Source organism: Delphinapterus leucas, chromosome 2, assembly GCF_059928025.1.
Source record: "Delphinapterus leucas isolate spDelLeu-1000000601 "Yukka" chromosome 2, BTC_Dleu_Yukka2, whole genome shotgun sequence".
Taxonomy (NCBI): domain Eukaryota; kingdom Metazoa; phylum Chordata; class Mammalia; order Artiodactyla; family Monodontidae; genus Delphinapterus; species Delphinapterus leucas.
The window spans coordinates 132576427-132600156 of record NC_143130.1 but is presented as its reverse complement, the minus strand read 5'-3'; the positions used below and the strand labels follow the sequence as shown (position 1 = coordinate 132600156).

Here is a 23730-nt window from a genome sequence, read left to right as displayed (position 1 = left end):
AGTTCCAGGCCCCAAAGAGTTGACAGTCAGCTTTTCGAGACAACAGATGAGAGCAATGTTTATCTTGTTGAAGGTAGAGAACCTCAGAAATCACTTTACTCACAAATCGAGGCCTAGAGATGTATTGTGGTTGCTCCATGTCCGTTAATTGGTATAATAAATGCAAGAGAAGAAATATTACAAGATAGTATATGATTTAACTGCCAGAGAATGGTAAAAACCCACAAAATAGTTTCTTTCTGAAATAAATGACTGTGGGCCAGAAAGGACTCACAGGATTCGAGCTGACTCTTGAAGCAACAGATGGAACGAGGCAGGCTCAGAGAACAACAGTTCATTTGTTAAAGTAGTTTCAGGGACACTATTTGGGTTGGGGCTGGAAAGATAGGGTTAAAAGCATTTACAATTTCCAACCAAGTATACACTTGATTCTGTGGAAACAGAAAGACTGAAGTTTAGAGAAGGTTTCTTAGGAATGCCTTGGTAGCAATATGTTGAAACTTCCTAAGTACTTACTTGAGTTGATTCATTCTAACCCACTAGCAACCTTCTTTCTACTACATGCTTTAGTAAAGCACTGAAGCTTAGGAAGTTTAAAAAAACACTTAATTACTTGTTATTCTTCCAAGTGAAGTATCAAGATATTTTCAAGGAATTTAAAACATGACTCTCTCAATTATGCTTAGATTTAAAATAAGTTTCAGATAAATCAAACCTCTATTTGCTCAACTGACTTCTTATATTTTCATTTTCAGGATACAACCAGTCTGAGTTGTGATACTACAATGAGAACAGGCTTATAAGTAGTGTCACACATAGCCAAATGGGTAAAAAGGGAGGACAGCTGATTTCATTAATGGCCACAATACAGTACTGGTATTATCACCATTTGTAATGAATGAATCAAAATTAAAAAATCATTAAAGGAGAAGGAACATTTTAGATGTTTAGTTCAAGTATGTAACTGAATCTTACTACTTATAGAGTATCAAAGTTCCAATTTAAACTTATGTTTTTCTAATTTCAATGGCTCTAAAACAGGTGCAAAAGTTGCTGGATATGAAATACCAACATATCTAAATCTGCAAGTAGGATATTCAATTTAAAATTTACTTTTAGAATTACACAATTATACTCAGTATGACCACTCATTTAAATTCCAACCCAAAACAATTATGATTAATAAAACACCCACATCAAAAGTAATTTGTCAATCATACGTCAGTAAAGCTTGGGAAAAAAAATTATCAGAAGAATTCTAACTTAAATTATGCAATGAATCAGAATATCCTAGGTAACTTTAAAATGAGTTAAAATGTTCATTCAAAAATGTTTATCTAATCACAAGTCCAGTACTATGCCTTTTTATGCATCGGGCTCAATAAGAACACAACTGACTAGAGAGAAAACTGCTTTCAAAAGCATCATTTATGGTAATAACCTCGATTCTTTATGCAGTACCCAAAACACAAGACTGCAAGTACTGAATTCTGGTATTTCTGAATATATTTGTTGCAATATCTGATAAGAGTGAAATTTTAAAATTTATATTGTAATTTCATATATAAATTGCTAAATCTGCAGTACTCGTGCTGAAAAAAAAAAGCATGATTTGAAATCTTGTGGTTTCTAATTGTACCTATTTCTGCCCTAGCTCTCTGAGCCTGTTCGCATGTAATGCTCAGATATCACATACTGTAGTCAGACTAAATGAATTATTACAGGAAAAGAGCACAGCTTCAATACTCAATGAATGAAAAATGTTCCCCATGGAACCTTCATTAAAACTGCTGTCAGTCTTGCTCATTTAAGTATTTAGGCAATACGTGGTAGAATACTGCATTTTCTAGTGGAGTGATCAGATTTCAATACTTTAGTGCTGGAGCTGAATGACTGAGGCATCGTGGGGAGCAGCGTTCTCCAGGATGCTGATATTGCACCTTATTCCCTCCTAGACGATCTGTTGCTAAGCTGCCATGTGGAGCCCCTTTAAACCAATGCAGAAACAAAAGGGGTCTGGTTAAAGGTAAAATGATCCCAATATAGTTTCTGTAAGCCTCTGGTGTGACAGAAAATTGATTATTCAGATGTCTACAGTGACAATCATGAAGACACACAAGATCATCTCTTTTCTGAAATATCAAGTCTACATGTTCAGCCTACTTGTAATCTTCTGTATATATTGTTTTTAATCACTTAAAAACTTAAAACTATATTGTCATGTATACTACAAGACTAGAAAAATAGAACGCTTAATTAACGAACAGCATTTCTCTATCATCTCAAGTGACAGAAACAGATGTGTATGACTCTAGCCTTTTGATTACACATATCAAGTATATACACAGTGACACAAATATTCACTTGAACACTGTAAAATGCAAATTAATTAAGCATCGTTAAATATGCAACTAGAAATCACACTTGCCTTCAGCTTCAGTGAAGTGCTTAGAAAAGTTTATTTTGTGCTTATTTTTCTAAAGCATCACAAAATTACACATCCAAACTCTTCAATGGTAGAATATTTAATATTCTAAAGGAGAGGCCTTTAAAGAAAACTGTTGTACATTATGATATTGTAAGTCTAATGGATTCACACAGCAGCAGAACCTAGATGAAAGGGGACATTACAGAAATTGTCTATTACCATAATGGAGAGGTGATCCATTCTAAATATTTATGCTTTTTCCCCTTCTTGTAGCTAACACAGTTTTCTACTGCTGCCGCACACGTCCGCCCACCCCCTCTTTTGCTGTAAGGTGAAAACTCTTAAACTCTTCAAGGAGTAAAAATATATTAAATGTCCCACCTTGCTGGTACCCACCTGTGAAATACCACACAACAGAAAGTACAGTAGAATACTGAGTCTGTCTTTTCAAAAACATAAGCCTTTTATGAGTTTAAGACATCAGGCATACATTGACTTTGTAAAATCAATTAAGAACTTTCTGTATGAGGACAAATATACATTGAAAACATACACTACAAGATGCTTTTTCCTGAGTAGAATGCTAACTTTATATCAAATTAAGCTTCTGTGAATTTTCAAAATGTAAAATACCAAGGCTTTTCCACAAAATCAAATAAAAATCAGGAATGTTCACCTTCACATCCAAAAAAAGTTCAAGTAGAGGTTCAACAAGAATGATGTAAAATCTGAAACAAGTAGCCAAGATTTTAAATTATCAGTAGATGCCTCTTCACTTTTAAGGATTCCTCAGTAAACTTCAGTTTAAAACAATTTATTAAAACATGAAAAACATTTCCAGGAAATTATCCAATTTGGAAAATGAAAAATGTAACTCATGGTAAGAAAAATACAAATCATACACTGAACAGAGGAGAACAAAAAGGCAACCAACCTTTTATAGGAATCAAGACAACACCATGGGCTTATAAAATCTTCCTAAACATATCCTGTATTATCATATGTAGAAAACTGTAACTAAAGTAAGGTAGCTTTTATTAGTTGCATACTCTAAAGCTATGACTAAATTTTGGAATTTACCTCTAAAAGGACCTCACAGTTGTCACTGAAATACACATTTCTTGAGACAATGGGCAAAGTTCCCATTTATGGGAAATATGTTTTTTTTTTCACACAGTGAAACTGAGAAAAATTATATCAAATGAGAAATCTTTTTCTCTAAAGTAATCTCCTTAAATACCTCAATAATGCAATACTTGGGAAATGTAATTTTTCAACTCAGACTTGAAAAGGTTATTATGAAACAAACATACAGAAATCTTATTGCTTGGCACCAGATTTTTCAAAAATTAAACAACTGTTTGAACCACATACTGTTCTCAAATCCTGATTTTTCAAATAATGCTACTTTTATTTTCTGAAGGTAGACTGTTCAACCTAATGACAATCTAGACTGAACCCTGCAATGTACAAGCAAGTCACAGTTCACTTCAAACCAAAAGAAATGATCAATCTTCTGTTTTTGTCAAAATCATATGAATATACTTGTACAAATTAACTAGATTTATCTGTGGCCAATGAAGGAGCCACAGAACGTTGTCTTATGGCATTTTGTGCAAAGTCTGTGTTTATTCCTTCTTTGCTTTCAGGTTCCTCTTCTGAAACATCTTCTTCATCAGCCTCTTGTTCTTCCTCCACTTTTTTCAGAGGTTGAGAAGATTCTAGTAATAATTTTTCTTAAAGATAAAAACCAGAAATGTTCTTTTGTTGATGTATTAGAGTTGTGTTAAGAGTACAATCAAGACACAATTCATATGCCCATAAATTGCTTTGGCATTTATTTATCAATCATGTTTGGATTTCCAAAAGGAGAAAGCTATCTTCAAGAACAAGTGATACTGTGAAAATAACTGGTTTGGAAGATCCATTTTACTTACCAAATTCATTCTTATTATCCACCTATTCATAAACTGAACTGAAATTAATGAACCAGAATTAATGCTGTGCATATTGTTGTAAGAAAACAGACTGCATTAAATATAACTATCTTATATTAAGTTGCTACTAAATCTTCTAGCTAAGAAGTATACTAAGACAAACTTCAATACCACCCTTGTTTCAGCTCCCAGGAGAACAGGAATCAGACACTTAAGTTGAAGGCTATTTTCCTAGCCATGTTTTTTTCAAGTGATTTCATAAAGATGCTTCCACTTCTCCACGTATGTAATTTTATTAAGGTGTAATTACAAATAATATAAGATACATATCTTAAGTATACAGCTCAATTAATTTTTTAATATACACACACACACATATACCCCCCCCCTTTGTTAATAGGGACTGTTGCTAGTTAACTTAAACTTAGAAGACACCATGTTACTGAGATCCAGAACACAGAATTTGGCCAATGAGCTTTTCTCTGTTCAGTGATCCGAGACCGCCCCTAATCCTAGGCAACCTGGAATGGAGCGGGAAGAACACGGGGATGCAAGGTAGAAGAAATTACGGGAAGGAATTACCGTAAAGAGGACAATCTGTTGTTTGGTCTGTCTAGCATCCCTTTTCCTGTTGGGTTACCCCTTCCCTATGCTACATCCCAGGTGGCTGTGGTGGACACAAACGACAGTTTAGAGCAGTGGTTCTCCACCAGGGGTGATTCTGCCTCCTAGGGAACACTTGGCTATGTCTGAAGATATTTTTGGTTGCTACAACAGAGAGGGGTGGTGCTACTGGCAACCAGGGGGATGCTGCTGAACATTCAATAATGTACAAAAGACAGTTCATCACGATTAAGAATTATCCAGGCCAAAAGACCAATAGTGTCAAGGTTGAGAAACCCTGGTTTACAGTGACTGTTCCAAAAAGTGAGCCCTCTATACAAGTGGAATACACCAGAATTTTTCCAAAAGATAGGTGAGTACAGGGAGAAGTATATTGCCTTCTTACTCTGGGATTATGAGCTATAGCTTTCTATAGTCATTCTATTCTCAGGACTAAAAAGACCCCAAAATGGAGCAAGCAAAGTTATAGAGAACTGAGCAATTCAGAAACATAAAAACATTTGAGCCCCAGGATCCAATCAACTCTGCCCTCAGGCTTCCTGACTATGTGAACCAATAAATTCTGATTTTGCTTAAAGTTAGACTCAGTTGGATCTTTTCCTAGCAACTCAAAATCTAAGCCAAACACACATAATGGAAAACAACTCAAAAAACTCCTGTAGCCTGCTGTAGAAGGGGTAATATCACATTAAAGTATGGATTAGTATCAGTTGTGTCACAGATTACTTGAGACAAATCTGTTATTAGGTTTAAGGTTTTTGAAGCAAAATAAATATAAAATGTACATTCACTGACTTAATTGTCTTTTAAGTAATCTGTGCTTATTATATTTTTTCCTACAGGTCAGTGACCCTTGGTGGATAAAATTATTCCCTCCCCTACCTGTGTTCTTCTTAGCATCAATGCAACTATCTAAGAAATTTTTTAAAAAACCCTATCAGTTGTTCGACAGACAAGGAATACTGTAAATGCAATCTCCACTGATTTCATTTCAGGAGTTTTGACCTCAGTTTAAGTCCTAAGTCACGAAATACAACAGAAATGTCAGGCCAAAAGTCTGGTTTAGGTTCTACTCTCAGCTCTGTCATTTCTGTGTGAACTTGGAAACACAGTTCATCTCTCTCAGCTTTAGTTTCCTCAACCACAAAATGGGAAGAGTATCACTTATGCAGTCTACTTAAAGAGCTGCTGAAAAGCAAATGGGACGACAGAAAGTGAAAGCTCTTTACAAATAGCAAATAAGAGGGCCTTCATAACAGTATGATTTTCAAGATTAAAAATAAATGATTGGTAGGTAATCCTATTAAGATAAACAGCAGTGAATATTCTAATTCTATAAACCCATCGTGTAGTAAAATACAATGGCAATGAGACTCCTCAAGCAGCTACAGGATTTGCTTCTCCCAATAACCTAACAGAAAAACTTAGACTTGACCAGCATACAAAGAAAAAGCTTCAAATGCGGTCACTATACCAATGAAAAGACTTCAAGAGTGGAATATATTCAACTTTTTTTGACCCAAGTATATTCAAATGGATCCATGAATATCATGGAATTTTCAAACAAATTGACATCAGGTCAATGGTTATCAAACATCTCTAAGTTATATGCAGTGTTAAAATTCTCCACACTATAAACACCAAAAAAAAAAAACCTATGTTTCTAAATCCAATGGGCTGTCATTCTTACATGAAATATACATCCCTCTTCCCCCACCACTCCATATTTAGAAACCTAAGCTAGAAAGGCAACCTGTTTTATGTGTGATTGTGTTTATTACAGAAATCAATGGGATTATAGTGAATAAAAATAAACATTTAAAAATATACTTACTGGAAGGGTATGGCTGTGGTCTGCGCCTTTTTGAAGGACAAAGGCAATCTGCCACAAATATCATGCACTGCAAAAATAAACATAAGAAGTATGAATGTACAATATAAAGCTAGTGAAACTATATTGAATTATGAAATTCTAAAATATTTTTCTTCCCAGTACTCCAAAAATGAAGTGCTTACAAGTCCTAATAATAGTCCCGAAAGCAGAGTTGCTAAAGCAAACACTGTATATGATCCCCAAACCGGTAATCCAAGGTCTTCAATAAAATAGTTATGGTAAGTCTAAAATCAAAAGAAAAAAATAAACTAAAAACATGGTCATTTCTTAAAAAGTGACAGTGTCAAAATGTTTAAAATAGAAATAAAATTTTAGCCCATACCCTGATCCACATAGACAGCTGAAAGAGTGCTGACATACTACTCATCCTAAAATAAAGAGACAAGTGAAAAACTGAATCAGATACACAGCTTTGAAGTAGAATACATGTGTGTTACCTATATCTTCTATTTTTTACTCTATAACTTCCCCAACACAACAGATTTTATTGCTGATGTTACTCAAGATTAGTGATACATCAGTGATTTCAAGCCCATAATAAGAAGGCTTGTTAATGGAAATTAACAGTTTCTGAATTTTTGCCACTATGTGATATCCTCATAAACAAAACACTTGATCATTTTTTTTTCCTTTTCTCCTATTGTTTTGACTATAACCTTTCACCTGATGATCTCTCCAATATACTTTGAGTACAGGTTACAAGCTCTATGGAACAAACTGGTTTGAAGTTAGGCACACTGTAAGCAAATGGCAACTCTTATTCACCCTTAAAATCTTCCAAAGAAGAAGTAGAGAAGGGAGCCTGAAGGAAGACTGGGAGCACTTGCTGAGTTGATCCTTCCCACCTAAGAATTACCCTCCTTTTGTATTAAAATTAAACTTACAACAGCATTAGTTTGATATAGTTTAATGATATACAAAATAATTACACAAGAAATAAATGCTGTTACCATATAAGTAAAACGGTAAAAGTAAAAATAACAATTTTCACAAAATTAAACCCAAGTAGCTTTGATGGGCAGTTAGAAAACAGGCCTGCTCCAAAACTTAGCTTTGTGGGTTCTCTCTAGCAGAAGTGGGGCCGCTAACACATAAACTAATTCACACACAAGCCAGAGGTCCTGCATGCAGGATGGCCTAATCCAATCACAGATCGCTGGGTGGATGAACCTGCCAAGCTGACCCTGGGAGCGCCTCTTACTCAGTCTACCAATAAAAGAGGTATGGACTGCTGTCCGGAGGAGTCAGCGGAGACTTACAAGCGACCCCCACTTCCTCGACCAGAGAGGGGAAGAATCATTTATGACATGAGATTTCAAACAAAAATCAGTTACATTTTCTGTCCAACACAGACAGGTACATTAACCATGTTGCTTCTGTTCTTTAAAACACAAAGTAGGAACAAGGAACTGAAACATGAATCACTGTGTTGTCTCACTGTAGTCTGTGCTAATTAGATTCTATCAGAAAGAGCAGGTGCCTTATTTGGGTTGGGCATGGTGGCTCAGTGGGGGAATTCTGACAGTTCAATTCAGAGGTGTAAGGAAAAGGTCCTAAAGATGAACTTTCTTTTTCAAAATACTGCTTAGGGATGATCATGCCCCCACTCCCAGATCCAGAGCATTATCGCTTACACTCTCCATCCTCCAAAGGCAAGTGTGATAAGAGGACAGGAAGAGACAGCTTAGCCACACCAGGATGAGTCCATGGTGGCCTCAGCAAAACTCAGTATTCCCAGAGGTCTCTCAAATGACCCGTGAGGCCTTGCTCCCCAAGAAAGATTCAGAAAATGTGCTAGTTATGCCCAATCCTACTGCTCCATAGCAAGCTGCTATGGAGAAATGTACCCTCTACCTACATATAAAGCTCAGTGGTTAGTCATGTCATTAGGCTCATTGTTCATCCATACTATTCGTACAAAAAGCTATCAGACAGGTGGAATAATTCAATCACATTAAATCAAGAACTTAAATCTAAAGGTAGCATGAGTAGGTCTATGGTTGAGGCTTCTCATCCAAATGCTAAGCTCAAACGATAGGGACTTCCCTGGTGGTCCAGTGGTTAAAACTCCACACTCCCAATGCAGGGGGCCTGGATTTGATCCCTGGTCAGGGAACTAGATCCCGTGTGCCGCAACTAAGAGCCCATATGCCTCAACTAAAGATGCCACATGCCGCAACTAAGACCTGGCACAGCCAAATAAATAAATAAATATTTTAAAAAACAAAAACAAACAAAAAACCCCTCAAATGATAGTTTTACCTATTATATCGCTCACACTCTTAGGGGAATTTATTAGTTTTTGATGATACAAATGACCATATTTACAGAACTAAAATATTCCTAAAAAGACTTTCAGCTTAATTCTATAGACTGCCTCCTTCTACATTAACAAGGATCACAGTATCCACTGGACTTAGAAGATAAAGTCAAACTGAAAATAACACATAGTAAATCTGAACATATCTTAAGAGTCCTAGAATTAAAACTAAGTAAGTATCCTTTATTTACATGAAATATATGTCCCAATTAATCCTGAAATAAATAAGAGAAAAACCCCTCATACTTACAAAACAGAACCTGGACCAACCCATGATGAAACAGGTTCAATACTCTTCCACTCTTTTTCACTTATAAAGTTTATGAAGTCCTTCTTAGTCCTTGGGCCCTGATAACGCCTAAATTCACCATTTTTACAACTAAAGAAGATCACAAGTAAATATTAATCAGCACCAAATAAATAAACTTTGTTTTGCTATTTCTATAACCTCATTTTACAATCAATCCTAATCTTCAAAATCATCAGCAATGCAGAAGTAGCAAATTACACTAATTACCTACCCTTGACATCTTAGCCCCAAATTTAATTAAACACTGAGGTTATACCTTTAAACAATCGTAAGTCTTAAGACTGTTATTGTTACTCTTCCAAATAATAAAACTATGAAACACAGTAAGTAATTATATGTCAATTATGTCTCAATAAAAAACTGGGGAGAAAAAGAAATGCAGTACGTAGATATATCTCAGAAAATTACTTTTAAGCCACAATACACACATTAAAGAGATGACTTCATGAAAAAGCAGTTAGAATCCCGTCTGACATTTATTATTTATTAGCTATTGTTAAAGAACTTTCACAGCCATCATGCTTTAAGTCACTGGAGGCATCTGATGCAGTGACTATTCGGCTTTGCGTTCTTTCTGACACCCACCTCCTCCTTCCCATTCCTAATGCACGGAGCTCTGTCATAGGATCGTAAGTGCTCTCCCTGTTCCCACATCTTCACCATTTCTAAACTACCTTAAACAATACTGCCAGTCTAACTCTACTCAGTCAACACTTCAATTTTTATCACTTAAGCGCAAAAACTTTCCATAGCTCCCCACTACCTACAGTAAGATTAGAGGATCCTTTATCCACCCAGAGCCAAAGACAACAAGGAAGCCCCCACTCAAAAACCCAAAGTTTTGCGGAGAAAATGACATTTGAGCTGTTTTTGAAGGATAGGTAGGATTTCAGCAGGCAGAAATTAGGGGAATGGGCATGATAAACAATGTTACTAAAAGAAAAAGGCAGGAAATTCCAGAAAATTTCAGGGGGTGTTGAGACAAGAGGGAGACTGACTAGCCAGTTAAGGGGCATGTGGAGAAAAGGACTGAGTAAAAACGGAGAGAAGCACTTACAGAGACAGAGAAGAGACATTTAAACATATACAAAGGGAGTCGTGGCAAACAAAAAGGTACAGGGAAACAGATACAAACATGAAAAAAAGACAAGGAAAATCAAGATACACACAGAACCGCCGACTTCTTGTTTGTGTAACTTTTAAGTGAAGGAGAGAAGTGCCTCCTGGCATTCAACCTACCAGCTAGATGAACATTAAGGTTCAGGGCAGATACAGAGATTTAAGATTTCTTATGGCCAGTTCAGAAGATAAAGACAAACGAAAAAACCTGACACTGAACACTACATAATCTTGTTTATTCTGACTTAACAACCATTTCACCTACCACTGTCCCCAAGGCTGAGCAACAGCACTTTCTAATAGCTAATGTTTGAACATACCATGCTCCTAATTATAACTGTTTATGAGACTGTTCTCAGGATGGAATGCTTACTCTGCACTCTTGAAAATGCTACCTCCAAAGTTGAGTTTAAACCCCATATTCTCCAGGAACCAGTCCAAAGCAGCGATTTTTTTCCCTTACCAAATTTCCTACAGTACTTACCACAACTCTGCGCTCATAATCACTTACTAGCTGAATGGTATCACACCATTTCTCGTGCACATCATCTTCTAAAACAATTACAAGTCTTTGGGATCACAGATTGTTTCATGCATCATTCATCTATCTAAAGGCACCTAGAATAGCACTAAGCAAAGTACGCCTTCTAGTAAACTTATTGAATATAAGGCTCTTTAAACATGATCTAGGCTAGAGGTCTACTATTCTGATTACACTATGACGCATCTTTCGTAACTACAGAATCTTCAAATACTTACTGATAAACAGTAGGAAGAGCACTTATGATAAATCGTCCGCTTAGTCCTACAAATGATAAAGAAAGATTAGAAATAAATACAAGAAAGAACACACAGCAGGTTTTATATGGGCCAATCACTTACCACTTAAAAGCTGACTCTGAATTACTTGAATACTAATAGGCAAAGAATATGAAATTATACCTAAAAATAGTTGAGCTCTGTAATATAAACAATGAAAGAAATTCCAATTACGTACTTAAAGCAACTGAAAAAAAAAAAACCCTACTATACATTATCTCCATTTAAAAGTATGTAAAATCTGAATATTGAAGACATTTGTGAATATATATGTATAAACATTTGGTCAATTATACTACTATAAGATTACTAGCTGAGTCATGGGACAGCACAATATAACTGCGGTCTTAGGTCTAAAATCAAATGAAACTGCATTTGATAATCAAAAAGCAAACACAGAGTTTCTAAGGTATTGTTAAAAATGGAAAATATTACGAATCTTCCAAAAGGTGGGCAATAACAGCATCAGCTAACATTATCAACCATGTGTTAAACACTAAAATAACTAAGAACCAATCTATGACTCAGTTTTATGATCTGTAAAACGGGGATACTATCTATCCCACAACGTTGTATAAGGACTACATAATAAATGCAAAACACTTGGAGCAGTACCTGTAACAGTAAGTGCTCACCAAATATTAGCGATTATTACCATTTGGGATGGGGCAGAATCAAGAATCCAGGTTTACTGTGACCAAGAACAGGTAAGAAGCATCTGTAAGGGCAGGGCCTGACACTTCTCCAGGGGGCCAAGTCAGGAGGCCACAACCATGAGGGCTTTGTAATTAACAGCCAATGTTCTCAAATCACAGTTAAAGGATTAAATTTGAAACCCAATTGCAGAGATTTAGACGACTCACACAGGGAATGTGACCTTGACTCTACAAAGAACCTCAACCACATGCTCCTTATTCTGAAGCTTGGTACAGATGCAAATGCTGGGTTAACCAATGTCCACCTGAGCCACAATGTTCTAGGGCTTCTCACAGACGTCTTACATACTAGTCTGGGGCCTGAGATGCAAAGGAAAAAAGATCACAGGCAGTTATGTGAGGGAAGAGTGGGGGGAGGGAGATGTCTCCAAGGTCCCTTAGAGCAATACAGAAAAGAAGTAAGCTGCCATACCCAACCAGGGAATCCACTTTTTGCGGCACTTCACACTGAGCCCCCATCAGGGAGGTGGGTAAGTCAGCCTAACCAGCTGAAGACAGTTCTGTTTTTAAAAACTAGTGAAAGGTAGAGTTAAGATCATGCAATGTGGAAAACAGACCAACAGATCATCCCAATCTGCAACGAAACAAAATTAACCAAAGACTTACAGTACCTGGCTGCTCTGTGACATCTACTTTTGCAACATTAACCTCAAGATCTTCTCCCCATTCGGCAAAACTTTCCCATTCTGGTTGAAGATTCTGACAAGCAGGACACCATGGAGCATAACTAAGAAATAGTTTTTAAAAAAGTTAAACACTCTAATATGATCATATTGGGATAAAAATTCTAAAATGTGTAACTTGTGAAGAATATTTTATACTAAAAACAAGATAACAAAGTGGTTAATTTTGTGAAGATGAAAAGGTTTTAAGTGTGAGTCAAACACTCTGGAAATCAAGAACTATGAATTGATAATGCTAATCACAGAAAAGTAATTCTGAGAATAAGTTTTTAATACACAAGGCCCTTTTCAAGTGCAAAACAGCTCTTTAAAAACCTTTGGGGGCTTCCCTGGTGGCGCAGTGGCTGACAGTCCGCCTGCCGATGCAGGGGACATGGGTTCAGGGGACACGGGTTCGTGCCCCAGTCCGGGAAGATCCCACATGCCGCAGAGCGGCTAGGCTCGTGAGCCATGCCCGCTGAGCCTGCGCGTCCGGAGCCTGTGCTCTGCAACGGGAGAGGCCACAACAGCGAGAGGCCCGCGTACAGCAAAAAAAAAAAAAAAAAAAAACCTTTGGATTTCTCTTATTATAAGGTGGGCAGAAAGCTCAAAGCCAAATTTGGAGTTCATCAGTTTTAACAATGGTATGTGCAGGAGTCACAAGTGCCAAGGTGCTAGTAAAAAAAGAGGAAGCACCCACGGCTGTGGTGAACAGGAAACACGTGCCTCATCTTAAGGAAGGAAACACTACATAGCTTGACAGGTCCAGGGCAGCTGGCCCAGTGCAGCAGGCTATTCCAATTTAAAAGGAGCTGAAAATCTGCATTTTTATGTAAAAATGCTACCTCAAAACTTAACCCAGGCACAAACACTAGGCAGGCCAAATGAAATTCTCTGCCCAGACCTTGGTCAATCTCGGGTTTATAAATCTGTGGCCAAGCATATTAGCATTTTAATTACTCTTCCGGTATTCAGTCTTAAAAGGCCCTGAATCTTTCCTAGGATTTGATTTTTCCTATTTTATTGTATATTATCTCATAATTTACCTCAGTTTTTTTTAATGGAACCAGGAAGAATAAAGCCTGTACCTGTTAAACACAAGAGTACAGTTTCTGTACTTCATTCTATTTTCTTGACTTATTTTATGAAAATAAAATTCCTAAAAGTAATATGCATTGTGGAACAAGACTAGTACCATACACAAAAGCCAAAGTCCGTAACAATAAATTGAATTACAATGAAAATATCTCTGTAACATAACTCCTGATCAGGGCAGATTTAATGCAGATAACTAACTTGCAGTAAGAGCTGACTATCATTAGAAATACTAGATCCTTTTTCAAGTTTCTTTTGTTTCTTCGGTGCTTTTTAGAGACAACTTCATATTCAGTAGGCTAGGGGAAAAAAATACTACGGTATGCTCTTAATTTCATACAGATGCTCTAATTCAAATCCCCAAATACTTCACTTCTGACTGCTGTATTGATATAGTTTGATCAAATGAGTTAATAAAAATCTCCTTGAGTAATACTTGATTTAATTTGCATAAAAGTTCATAATCACAATTGCTCAACACATTATTTATGAAACTGTGAATATTTTATGGGCACTATCTAAAACAAGGTACTGAGGACAATGAAACCCAAATGCTGTCCCTGGTTATATTTCCTCTCCCCTGTATCTTCAACGGTGCCTGAAAATTCATTTCACTGAGTTACAGATTATATGCATACTATATAAACATTTCCCCTATTGTATCCTGCATATAGATGTTCTATGCCTTGTTTGACTTTATGACTCAGGAGTTACTGATGTGACCTTGTGGGTTCTCCCTTGGGGATGTCCACCTCCACCTCCCTCCTTAACTGGCAACCCAACCACCCAGAAAAACACCCGCCTGAACCCCGTTAAGGAAGGGGGTTATTCTAACAACATCTGCATGTCTACTCTGTGTTAGTTTCTGGAGACAAAAAGAAAGCCACTATGGCAATACCTGGACATATTAATTAAAGCTTTTAGATATGTCTCTCATCTGTAAAATGTGGGAAATAATACCTATCTTATAGAATTTGTAAAGAATTAAATATGATAACGTATGTAAAGAGCTTAGAAGTGTTTAGTACAGTTAACAGCCAGTAATGGTGTTTTTTACTAATGAATAATGACTAGTACCACTAATAATACTGCCATCACGGTCACCACCACCACCAATTTAGTGACTAAAGCAAAGGCAGACAGTTTATTATCTACCGATGCAGAAGGGACGTTATTATAACGGAATCACCACAGACACATGGTTTTATCTGAACAATAAGTGACGAACTGACGCTCTTTTAAGAGTTTATAATCACAGTCATACATTAATTTTTTTAATGCAATACCATTTAGAGAAGCATAAGAGTTATAACCCAAGACATTCAGTACTTTGCAAAAACACACACCCAAAAGAAAAATGAAACGTGGGCAAAGAAAAAACAACAACAAATGATAAAGGGAACGCAGATGTTTAAATAACGCAACTTGAATTTACTTGGCATTGACAATAAAAATATGCCTAATCCATAAAATAACATTTAAAATAAACTAAAAGAGTCTCAAATTCTAACACTGTAAGTGGACTACTTTTTAAGGATAATGAGACAAAAAGAGAGGAGAGGTTCACTCAGTTTCCTCCTTTGTAGAGTTTGGTGAAATAAGTCTGTTAAGTCTGTGAAGACTCATTCCAAAATAAATAATTGTATAGGAACTAGACAGACCAACCACCCTCAACCCCAAAGCCATGAAGAAAGAGAATTCAAAGCTGAAAGTAACCTCACAGGCGCACCTCAGTCCTAGCAACCGAACTAGGGTGCACACTTTAGAAGAAACTTAACAGAGTATCCCCCGGTCAGAAACGAGGAGGGGGTGGGACCACGGCTGCGGAGGATCCCAAGAGGAGTTAGGGGATCGCGAGGAGTCGGGGGCTCCCGCCCCGCGCCTCAGAGTCGCAGTCCCGGGTAGTCTGGGACTTGCATGAGACGAACGGGGATGAAATCGGGGGTCCAGACTTGGAACTAGGACCCCGGCCCACCGAGGGGGCCCCGAGACCACCGCCCCGCACTCACAATTCTATCATCCACTCTCCTTCCAGCAACTCTCTCCAGTTCTCGTCCGTGATGATCCGCACGTCGCTCCGCCGCCCGTGGGTCCAGGAAGCCCCCCAAAGCAACAGCAGCAGCACTGCCACGGGGATCCTGAGACTCCCAGAGGGCGCCATGTCGGCCGCTCGCCCACCCACAACGAGCGCGGCAGCCCTCACTTCGCGAAGCGGCTCCGCACTTCCGCCCACGCGGGCTGATCGGCTCGTGCGCATGAGCGCGGCGGCGCTCGCGCGCGCGCGCGCCTTAAGAACTCTCAATGCGCATGACGAAGCCAGGTCCTAGTGGGTTGGTGGAGCAGAGAAAAAGAGAGAGCTCCTGTTCCCTAGTGCGCATGACAGAAAAGGGGTCTCTCGTCCTGTCTTCTGCTACGCTCTAAACCGTTTTGGAGGAAGAGTGAACGGAGGGCGTGGTATAGAAAGGGGGGCGGGACTTCGGAGATGAACGGCTTAAAAATTTGCCTCAGGATTTTGGCGCCGAATGATTGGCATTTATACTTAACGAAGGCAGTGGGTAAGTTTACACTAAAGCAGTTTCCAGTTAAATGCCCGTCAGAGTTTTCTTTTGTTTCCTTTGAAAATTTTTGTTGGGAAGCTAATGGATGTTTATGAGTCCGAATATTGGTTTACTTCTGGGGGATTATAGACTGTAAAGGGGTACAAGAGAACCTTATGGGTTCACTTTGTATTCTGTATCTTGGTCTGAACAATGCTTACACAGGTCATACCTAAAAAACCATTGAGACTGTATAGCTCAGGGAACTCTACCCAGTGCTCTGTGGTGACTTAAATGGGAAGGAAATCCAAAAAAAGAGGGGATATATGTATACTTATAGCTGATTCACTTTGCTGTACAGCAGAAACTAACACAACATTGTAAAGCAACTATACACCAATAAAAATTAATTTAATCAAAAAACACAAAAAACCATTGAGCTGTACGTGTTTAGTGCACTTAGGATGTGTATTATGCACTTTAGGATGTATGTGATGCCTCAGTTTTATGTAATGCAGTAGTTACAGAGATGCTAAATCAGAAATTCAAAATGGAACAAGACGCAGGCTTGTAACGAATATTTAAGGGGTTTTTCCCTCAAGCATTTGTAAATACAAATCAAAATGTGCAGTCTTTAGAAAGTATTAATCAGTCAAATGAAAATAGTTGCCATTACACCTCCTCACTTCACATTCTCTCCTAAACTCAATCCAGTTGGCTGATTTCCCCACCCCTTCGCTGAAATGCCCTTTCTAGGACACTAGTAATCTGCGTGTTAACATTATCTTTACTTGACTGCCAGCAGCATTCTGTCACCACACCCTTCTTGAAAGGCACAGTGTGGTGCCTCACTTGCTTTTTTTTCTCCTCACTAGCTGCTCCTTCTGAAATTCTTGGCCGTCCTCCCGTACTTGACTTCCAGACATTGGCTTTCACCAGGATGCTGTACTGGCCCCCCTCCTCTTCATATCCACATGCTCTTCCAGATAACCTCAATTCTGGCTTTAAAAGCTATCAATATGCCTGTCGTTCCAGCCCTGACCTTTCTGGGAACTTCAGACATGTATGTGGTTAAAAAACAAAAGTCAACCAAGTAAATTTAAAGATCTGATTGTCTTGGGACTTCCATGGCAGTCCAGTGGTTAAGACTTCGCCTTCCAATGCAGGGGGTGCAAGTTCGATCCCTGGTTGGGGAACTAAGATCCCACATGCTTGTGGCCAAAATATCAAAACAAAAAACAGAAGCAATATTGTAACAAATTCAATAAAGACTTTAAAAATGGTCAACATCAAAAAAAATCTTAAAAAAAAGATCTCATTGTCTTTATTTGGTGATTCATGAATCAGGCAGCATCCCATCTAGCAACTAGAAGGGCTCTCCTAGAGGTTATACAGAATGGAAGGCTTTTATAGGAAGAAGGGTGAGGTAAGGGAGTTATTAGCAAAAGAAAAGAAAATTATTTTTTAGGCCTTTTTAGGAGAGGAGAACTGGCAAGGGTTTTATCATGAGATTGCCTCTTCTTTAAGTCTGGATTTGCTCTCATGGGGGGCAAATGACTCCATTTTAAGACTGTTATTTCTTTTTTAACAATATTCAACCCGTAGCTGGACACCTCTTGGATATCTAATAGGTAGCTTAAACATAACAGGATCAAAAAATAAAATCCTTGATTCTCCCTCTCCTGGTTTTCCATCTCAGTTAAGAGCCCCAAGGTCCATCTGGTTGCTCAAGACAAAAATTTACATTTTAATTCTTCATTATTGTTCTCTCTTTTCATCCCCTCTTCATGTACTCCGTCAGCAAGTCCCATGAACTCTACCTTCTCTAATATCCATCTCCACAGCCAATACCCTAGTCCAAGTTTCTATCATCTCTTGCCTCGACAATAGTAGATTCCTAACTGATCACCCTGTGTCCTCTCTCTTGCTTCTCTAAATAAGATCTAGCAATTTCTCCTTAAAACCCTCCAAGAAGTTCCCACTGCACTAAACATTAAAACCAAACTCCTTAAACTCATTACGATGGCTTAAAAAGTCCTACATGATCTGACATCTGCCTAACTGCTACCTCGTGTAGTACTGGCTCTCCTCCTCCCTACCCTGCTACGCTCCAGGGGGTCCCTGAATAAATCAAATTCATTCTCACACTAGAGAATTTGCATTAGCTGTTCCCTCTGCCTACACTACTTCCCCACCAGTCTTCACATCACTCCTTTATTTTTTTTTCTAATATCACTAGACCATCAGTACTTTATTATTATTTTTTTAACATCTTTATTGGAGTATAATTGCTTTACAATGGTGTGTTAGTTTCTGCTTTATAACAAAGTGAATCAGTTATACATATACATATGTTCCCATATCTCTTCCCTCTTGCATCTCCCTCCCTCCTACCCTCCCTATCCCACCCCTCTAGGTGGTCACAAAGCACCGAGCTGATCTCCCTGTGCTATGCGGCTGCTTCCCACTAGCTATCTACCTTACGTTTGGTAGTGTATATATGTCCATGCTACTCTCTCGCTTTATCACAGCTTACCCTTCCCCCTCCCCATATCCTCAAGTCCATTCTGTAGTAGGTCTGTTTCTTTATTCCCATCTTGCCCCTAGGTTCTTCATGACCATTTTAAATGGAATATTTTAATACATCGTCCTTTGTGACTAACTTCTTTTATTTAGCATAATGTATTCAAAGTTTGTACATGTTGTAGCATGTATCAGTACTCCGTTTCTGTTTATTGCTGAGTCACATTCCATTTTATGAATATATCTGTTTATCCATTCATCAGTTGATGGACATTTGTTCTGCTCTTTGGCTGTTTATGAGTAATGCTACTATCAACATTCACAAGTTTTTGCAGGAACATAATGTTCTCATTTCCCCTGGGTACACACCTTGAAATGGAAATGCTTGTGGTATAGTATCTAAGAAACTGACTATTGCCCAATCCAGGGTAACCGATGTTTTTTATCTAAGAGTTTTATAGTTTTATCTCATACATTTGTGTCTTTGATCCATTTTGAGTTAATTTTTATGTATGGTGTGGGATAGGGGGTCCAACTTCATTCCATAGCATGTGGATAGCCAGTTGTCCCAACACCATTTGTTGAAAAGACTATTCTTTCACCATTGAATGGTCTTGGCACCCTTGTCAAAAATCAGTTGGCCATAGATGTTCGAGGGGGGTTATTTTTCCCCTGACTTTTCAGTTCTATTCCATTGATCTGTGTGTCTCTCTTGATACCAATAGCACACTCTCTGTTACTTTAGTTTTGAAATTGGGAAGTATGAGTCTTCCAACTATGTTCTTTTTCAAGATTATTTTACCTATTCCGGGACCCTTGATTTTTCATATAAATTTTAAAATCAGCTTGTCAATTTCTATTAAAAAGTATGTGGGGATTTTGCAAGAGAATTCGTTAAATCTGTAGAACAAATTGGGGAGTATTGCCCTTTTAACAATATTAAGCCTTCCAGCCCATGAACATGGGAAGTCTTGTCATTTATTTGGGTCTTCTTAATTTTTTTCGGCAATGTTTTATAGTTTTCAAAGTCTAAGTTTTGCACCTCTTTTATTAAATTTATTCTTAAGTATTTATTCTTTTTGATGCTAATGTGAATGGAATTGTTTTCTTAATATCATTTTTGTTTTGTTTATTTCTGCTGTATAAAATTACAGTAGAATTTGGTATTTGTATCCTGCAGCTTTGCTGAATGTGTTTATTAGTTCTAAAAATTACTAGATAATTTTTAGTGGATTCCTGAGGATTTTTTGTGTACGAGATTATGTGATCTACAAGTAGAGATAGTTTTACTTCTTTGTTTCCAATTTGGATGCCTTCTATTTAATTCTCTCACCTAATTTCCCTGGCTAGACCTCCAGTCCAATGTTGAATAGAAGTGGCAAGAGTAGATATCCTTGTCTTGTTGCTGTTCTTAGGGGGGAAGCATTTAGTCTTTTATTATTAGTATGATGTGAGTGTGGGTTTTTCATAGATGCCCTTTATAAGGTTGAGGAAGTTTCCTTCTGTTCCTAGGTGGTTGTGTATCCTGAAAGAATGTTTAATTTTATCACATGCTTTTTCTGCATTTATTAAGATGATCAAGTAGTCTCTGTCCTTTATTCTATTGATATCATTTATTAATTGACTTTTGAATGTTAAACCAACCTTACATACTGCTCACCATATGACAGGCCAGTAAACCTAGAGATGAATTGTTGGGGCACAGAATAGTGACTTTATTTGGAAAGCCAGCAGACCAAGAAGACGGTGGACTAGTGCCCCAAAGAACCATCTTGCCTGGGTTTGGATGCTAGTTTCTTTTATAAACAAAGAGGGGGAGATGAGGAGGTAAAGTAAAAAAGGTAATACACAATAAGTTGTTGCAATATTTCCTGGTTCCAGCTAGACTCTGGAGGAGATGCGGTAATTTCTTCTTCCCTGCAGCAATTCGCAGGTGAGCCTGGTCAGGATGTTTCCTGTGAGCTTAAACAAAGGTATTTTTGCTTGACTTTCAGGCATGGGCGGCAGGGTACCTGGAAATGGGCCATTATGTATACTTTAAGCTATAGGCAACATCCCTTTAGTGATTAACTTGTATTATAGCAAAAGCAATACAATACAAAGGTTAAAGTAAAAGAAACAGATCCAATATGGAGTCAGATCTGTTATTCCCTGTTACAGTTATGGTGTTTAGTTTTTTTTGTATATTGCTAGATTCAGTTTGCTAGTATTTTGTTGAGAATTTTTATATCTGTATTCATAAGAGATACTGGTCTATAGTTTTCTTGTGATGTCTTTATCTCATTTTGGTATCAGGATAATACTAGTTTCATAGAATGAGTTGAGCAGTGTTCCCTCCTTTTCTATTATTGGAAGTATTCGTGAAGAATTTCTTTTGTCGTCTTCTTTAAATGTTTGGTAGAATTCTGCAGTACAGTCATCTGGAGCTGGGCTTTTCTTTGTGGATATCCAATCTCTTGTAGATTTATTCAGATTTTCTATTTCTTCTTGAATCCGTTTTGGTAGCTTGTGTCTTTCTAGGAATGTGTCTATTTTATCTAAGTTATCTAATTTGTTGGCCTACAAGTGGTCATAGTATTCCCTTATAATCCTTTTTATATTTGTAAGGTCAATATAAATGTCTCTTTTTTTTTTTTTTTTTTTTTGCGGTACGTGGGCCTCTCACTGTTGTGGCCTCTCCCGTCGCGGAGCACAGGCTCTGGACACACAGGCTCAGCGGCCATGGCTCACGGGCCCAGCCACTCCGCGGCATGTGGGATCTTCCCAGACCGGTGCACAAACCCACGCCCACTGCATCGGCAGGTGGACTCTCAACCACTGAGCCACCAGGAAAGCCCTAATGTCTCTTCTTTCATTCCTAATTTTAGCAATGTGAGTCTTCTCTCTTTTTTCTTGGTCAGTTTAGCTAAAGGTTTGTCAATTTTGTTGATCTTTTCAAAGAACAGACTTTTAGTTTTGTTGGTTTTCTCTATTGTTTTTTTATTCTCTTTCATTATTTTTTTCCTTTTGCATGATTTGGATTTAGTGTGCTTTCCCTCTCCCCCTAAAGTATTTTAAAGTAGAAGACTAGGTTATTGATTTTCTTAATGTAGGTTTTGAACCGCTGAGTTTCCTCTAAACACTTCTTCAGCTGCATCCCATAACTTTTGTTATGTTTGTTATGTTGTGGCCCTCATTTCATTCATGTCATAGTATTTACTAATTTCTCTTTTGATATCCTCCTTGTCGGTTGTTTAGAAATAATGTGTGTTGTTTATTTCCATATATTTGTGAATTTCCCAAGTTTCTTTGTTATTAATTTCTAATTTCACTCTATTGTGATCAAAGAGCACACTTTCTGTGATTTCAGTTCTTTCTAATTTATTGACACTTGGTTTATGGCCTAGCATATGGTCAATTCCAGAGAATGTTCCAACCCTTGAGAAGAATTTGCATTTTTCTGTTGTTGGGCAGAGTGCTCTATAGATGTCTATTAGGTCTAGGTGGTGTATAATGTTGTTCAAGTCTTAATTCCTTGCTGACCTTCTGCCTAAGTGTTCTATTATTGAAAGTGGGGTATAGAAGTCTCCAACTATTGTCTCTTCAATTCTGATAGTTTGTATTCCATGTATTTTGGGGCTCTGTTTTATATATCTTAATAATTGTTGTATATTTCTGATGGATTGACTCTTATAAAACTTCCCTCTTTATATCTAGCAACATTCTTTGTTTTACAGTCTATCTTGTCAGATATTAGTAGAGCCACTTGCTATGATTTTGTTAAATTAACTTGTTATTAGAGCCCTGGGGTGTCAGATAGATAGCTGCCTTCCTGCAAAAGACCACCAGGGAAATTGAATAGAGAAGTTTATTACTCACAAGTCCTGAAAGAAGTATACAGCATGCCTTGAGGGCCCACACAGGGACGGTGAGGCAGGGTGCAGGCAGAGAGAAGCAGGACTTGGGAAACATGCCCCTCTTAGGGTCAGTGGGTGGAGTGCTTTGGGGTTCCTGGGCAATTCAAACCAAAAAGAGCAGGGTTTTAGTAAGCTTCTCAGGGGTCTTACCTAAGGGGTGCACAGAGCGAAGCCCCTGAGAGGATGAGGGGGACAGTCTATCACAAGGGCCACTGGGGGAGTCATATCAGTAACCTACATTTACTTGTGACCCTCGGGGCTGTTACCTAGGGCATACACTCACAGGACGGGCTAGAGTTAGTTCAACGCCCCTGCAGGCTGCTGGGTCACACAAAACGTATGCCGAGGCAGCAATATTATAGAGTAACTTAGCTAAACTCTCCGAGAACTACACTAACAGTAAGATAACATCCTCAGATGGTCTCACAGCTCTTTAAGCCAAGATTAGGAAGATTAATTATTCTCCTCTCCCATTTGGGTACAGCAAGGCAAAAGTAAGGATCATTCTAAATGTATGAGGTTGGCTTTAAAATTTAACTTTAAAGACGCTTATTAAATATTTTATAATGTTCATGCATAAAATATTTAAACCCAGCTAGAGAAAAATGTAGCTTTTCAAAGGGATACTATCATGTGAAACCCTAAATTAGAGTTAATAAATGAAGATTTGGCCATCTGGAGGGTTACTAATCACTGACATAATTACTTGGCAAGTTGCAAAGTATTTGTAGCTCAAGGTTAGCTTAATATATGTTATTGCAGTTGTCCAAAAGGCACAAGCAAAGCTAAAGCTATAGACACCAGAGTTAAATTCGGAAGTCTGGCCAATTTTAGGAGGAGAAAGAGAAGT

The 23730-nt window shown here is 37.9% G+C and overlaps 1 protein-coding gene and 1 non-coding gene across 2 annotated transcripts; both read right to left on the bottom strand.

Moving 5' to 3' along the window:
* Nucleotides 1-2440: 2440 nt before the first annotated feature.
* On the bottom strand, nt 2441-16182 carry TMX1 (thioredoxin related transmembrane protein 1). The gene is made up of 8 exons (XM_022570575.2): nt 15934-16182; nt 12779-12894; nt 11392-11437; nt 9454-9582; nt 7206-7251; nt 7006-7107; nt 6824-6890; nt 2441-4164 (listed from the first exon to the last, which is right to left on the bottom strand). Exons 1-8 carry the CDS (start codon nt 16179-16181, stop codon nt 3983-3985), a joined length of 936 nt encoding a protein of 311 aa, XP_022426283.1. The 5' UTR covers nt 16182; the 3' UTR covers nt 2441-3982.
* On the bottom strand, nt 12527-12661 carry LOC115803678 (small nucleolar RNA SNORA70). Its single transcript, XR_004024449.1, has one exon. It is a non-coding gene; the product is annotated as a small nucleolar RNA SNORA70 (small nucleolar RNA).
* Nucleotides 16183-23730: the final 7548 nt, after the last annotated feature.

Excerpts from the sequence above, each read along its gene's own strand:
- TMX1 (XM_022570575.2), bottom strand. The coding sequence starts at position 16,181 with ATGCGCACGAGCCGATCAGCCCGCGTGGGCGGAAGTGCGGAGCCGCTT. Across the intron at positions 7,108-7,205 it reads AGCTGTCTATGTGGATCAGG|ACTTACCATAACTATTTTAT; the intron begins GTATGGGCTAAA and ends TTTTGATTTTAG. Across the intron at positions 6,891-7,005 it reads CGGGACTATTATTAGGACTT|TGCATGATATTTGTGGCAGA; the intron begins GTAAGCACTTCA and ends TTATTTTTGCAG.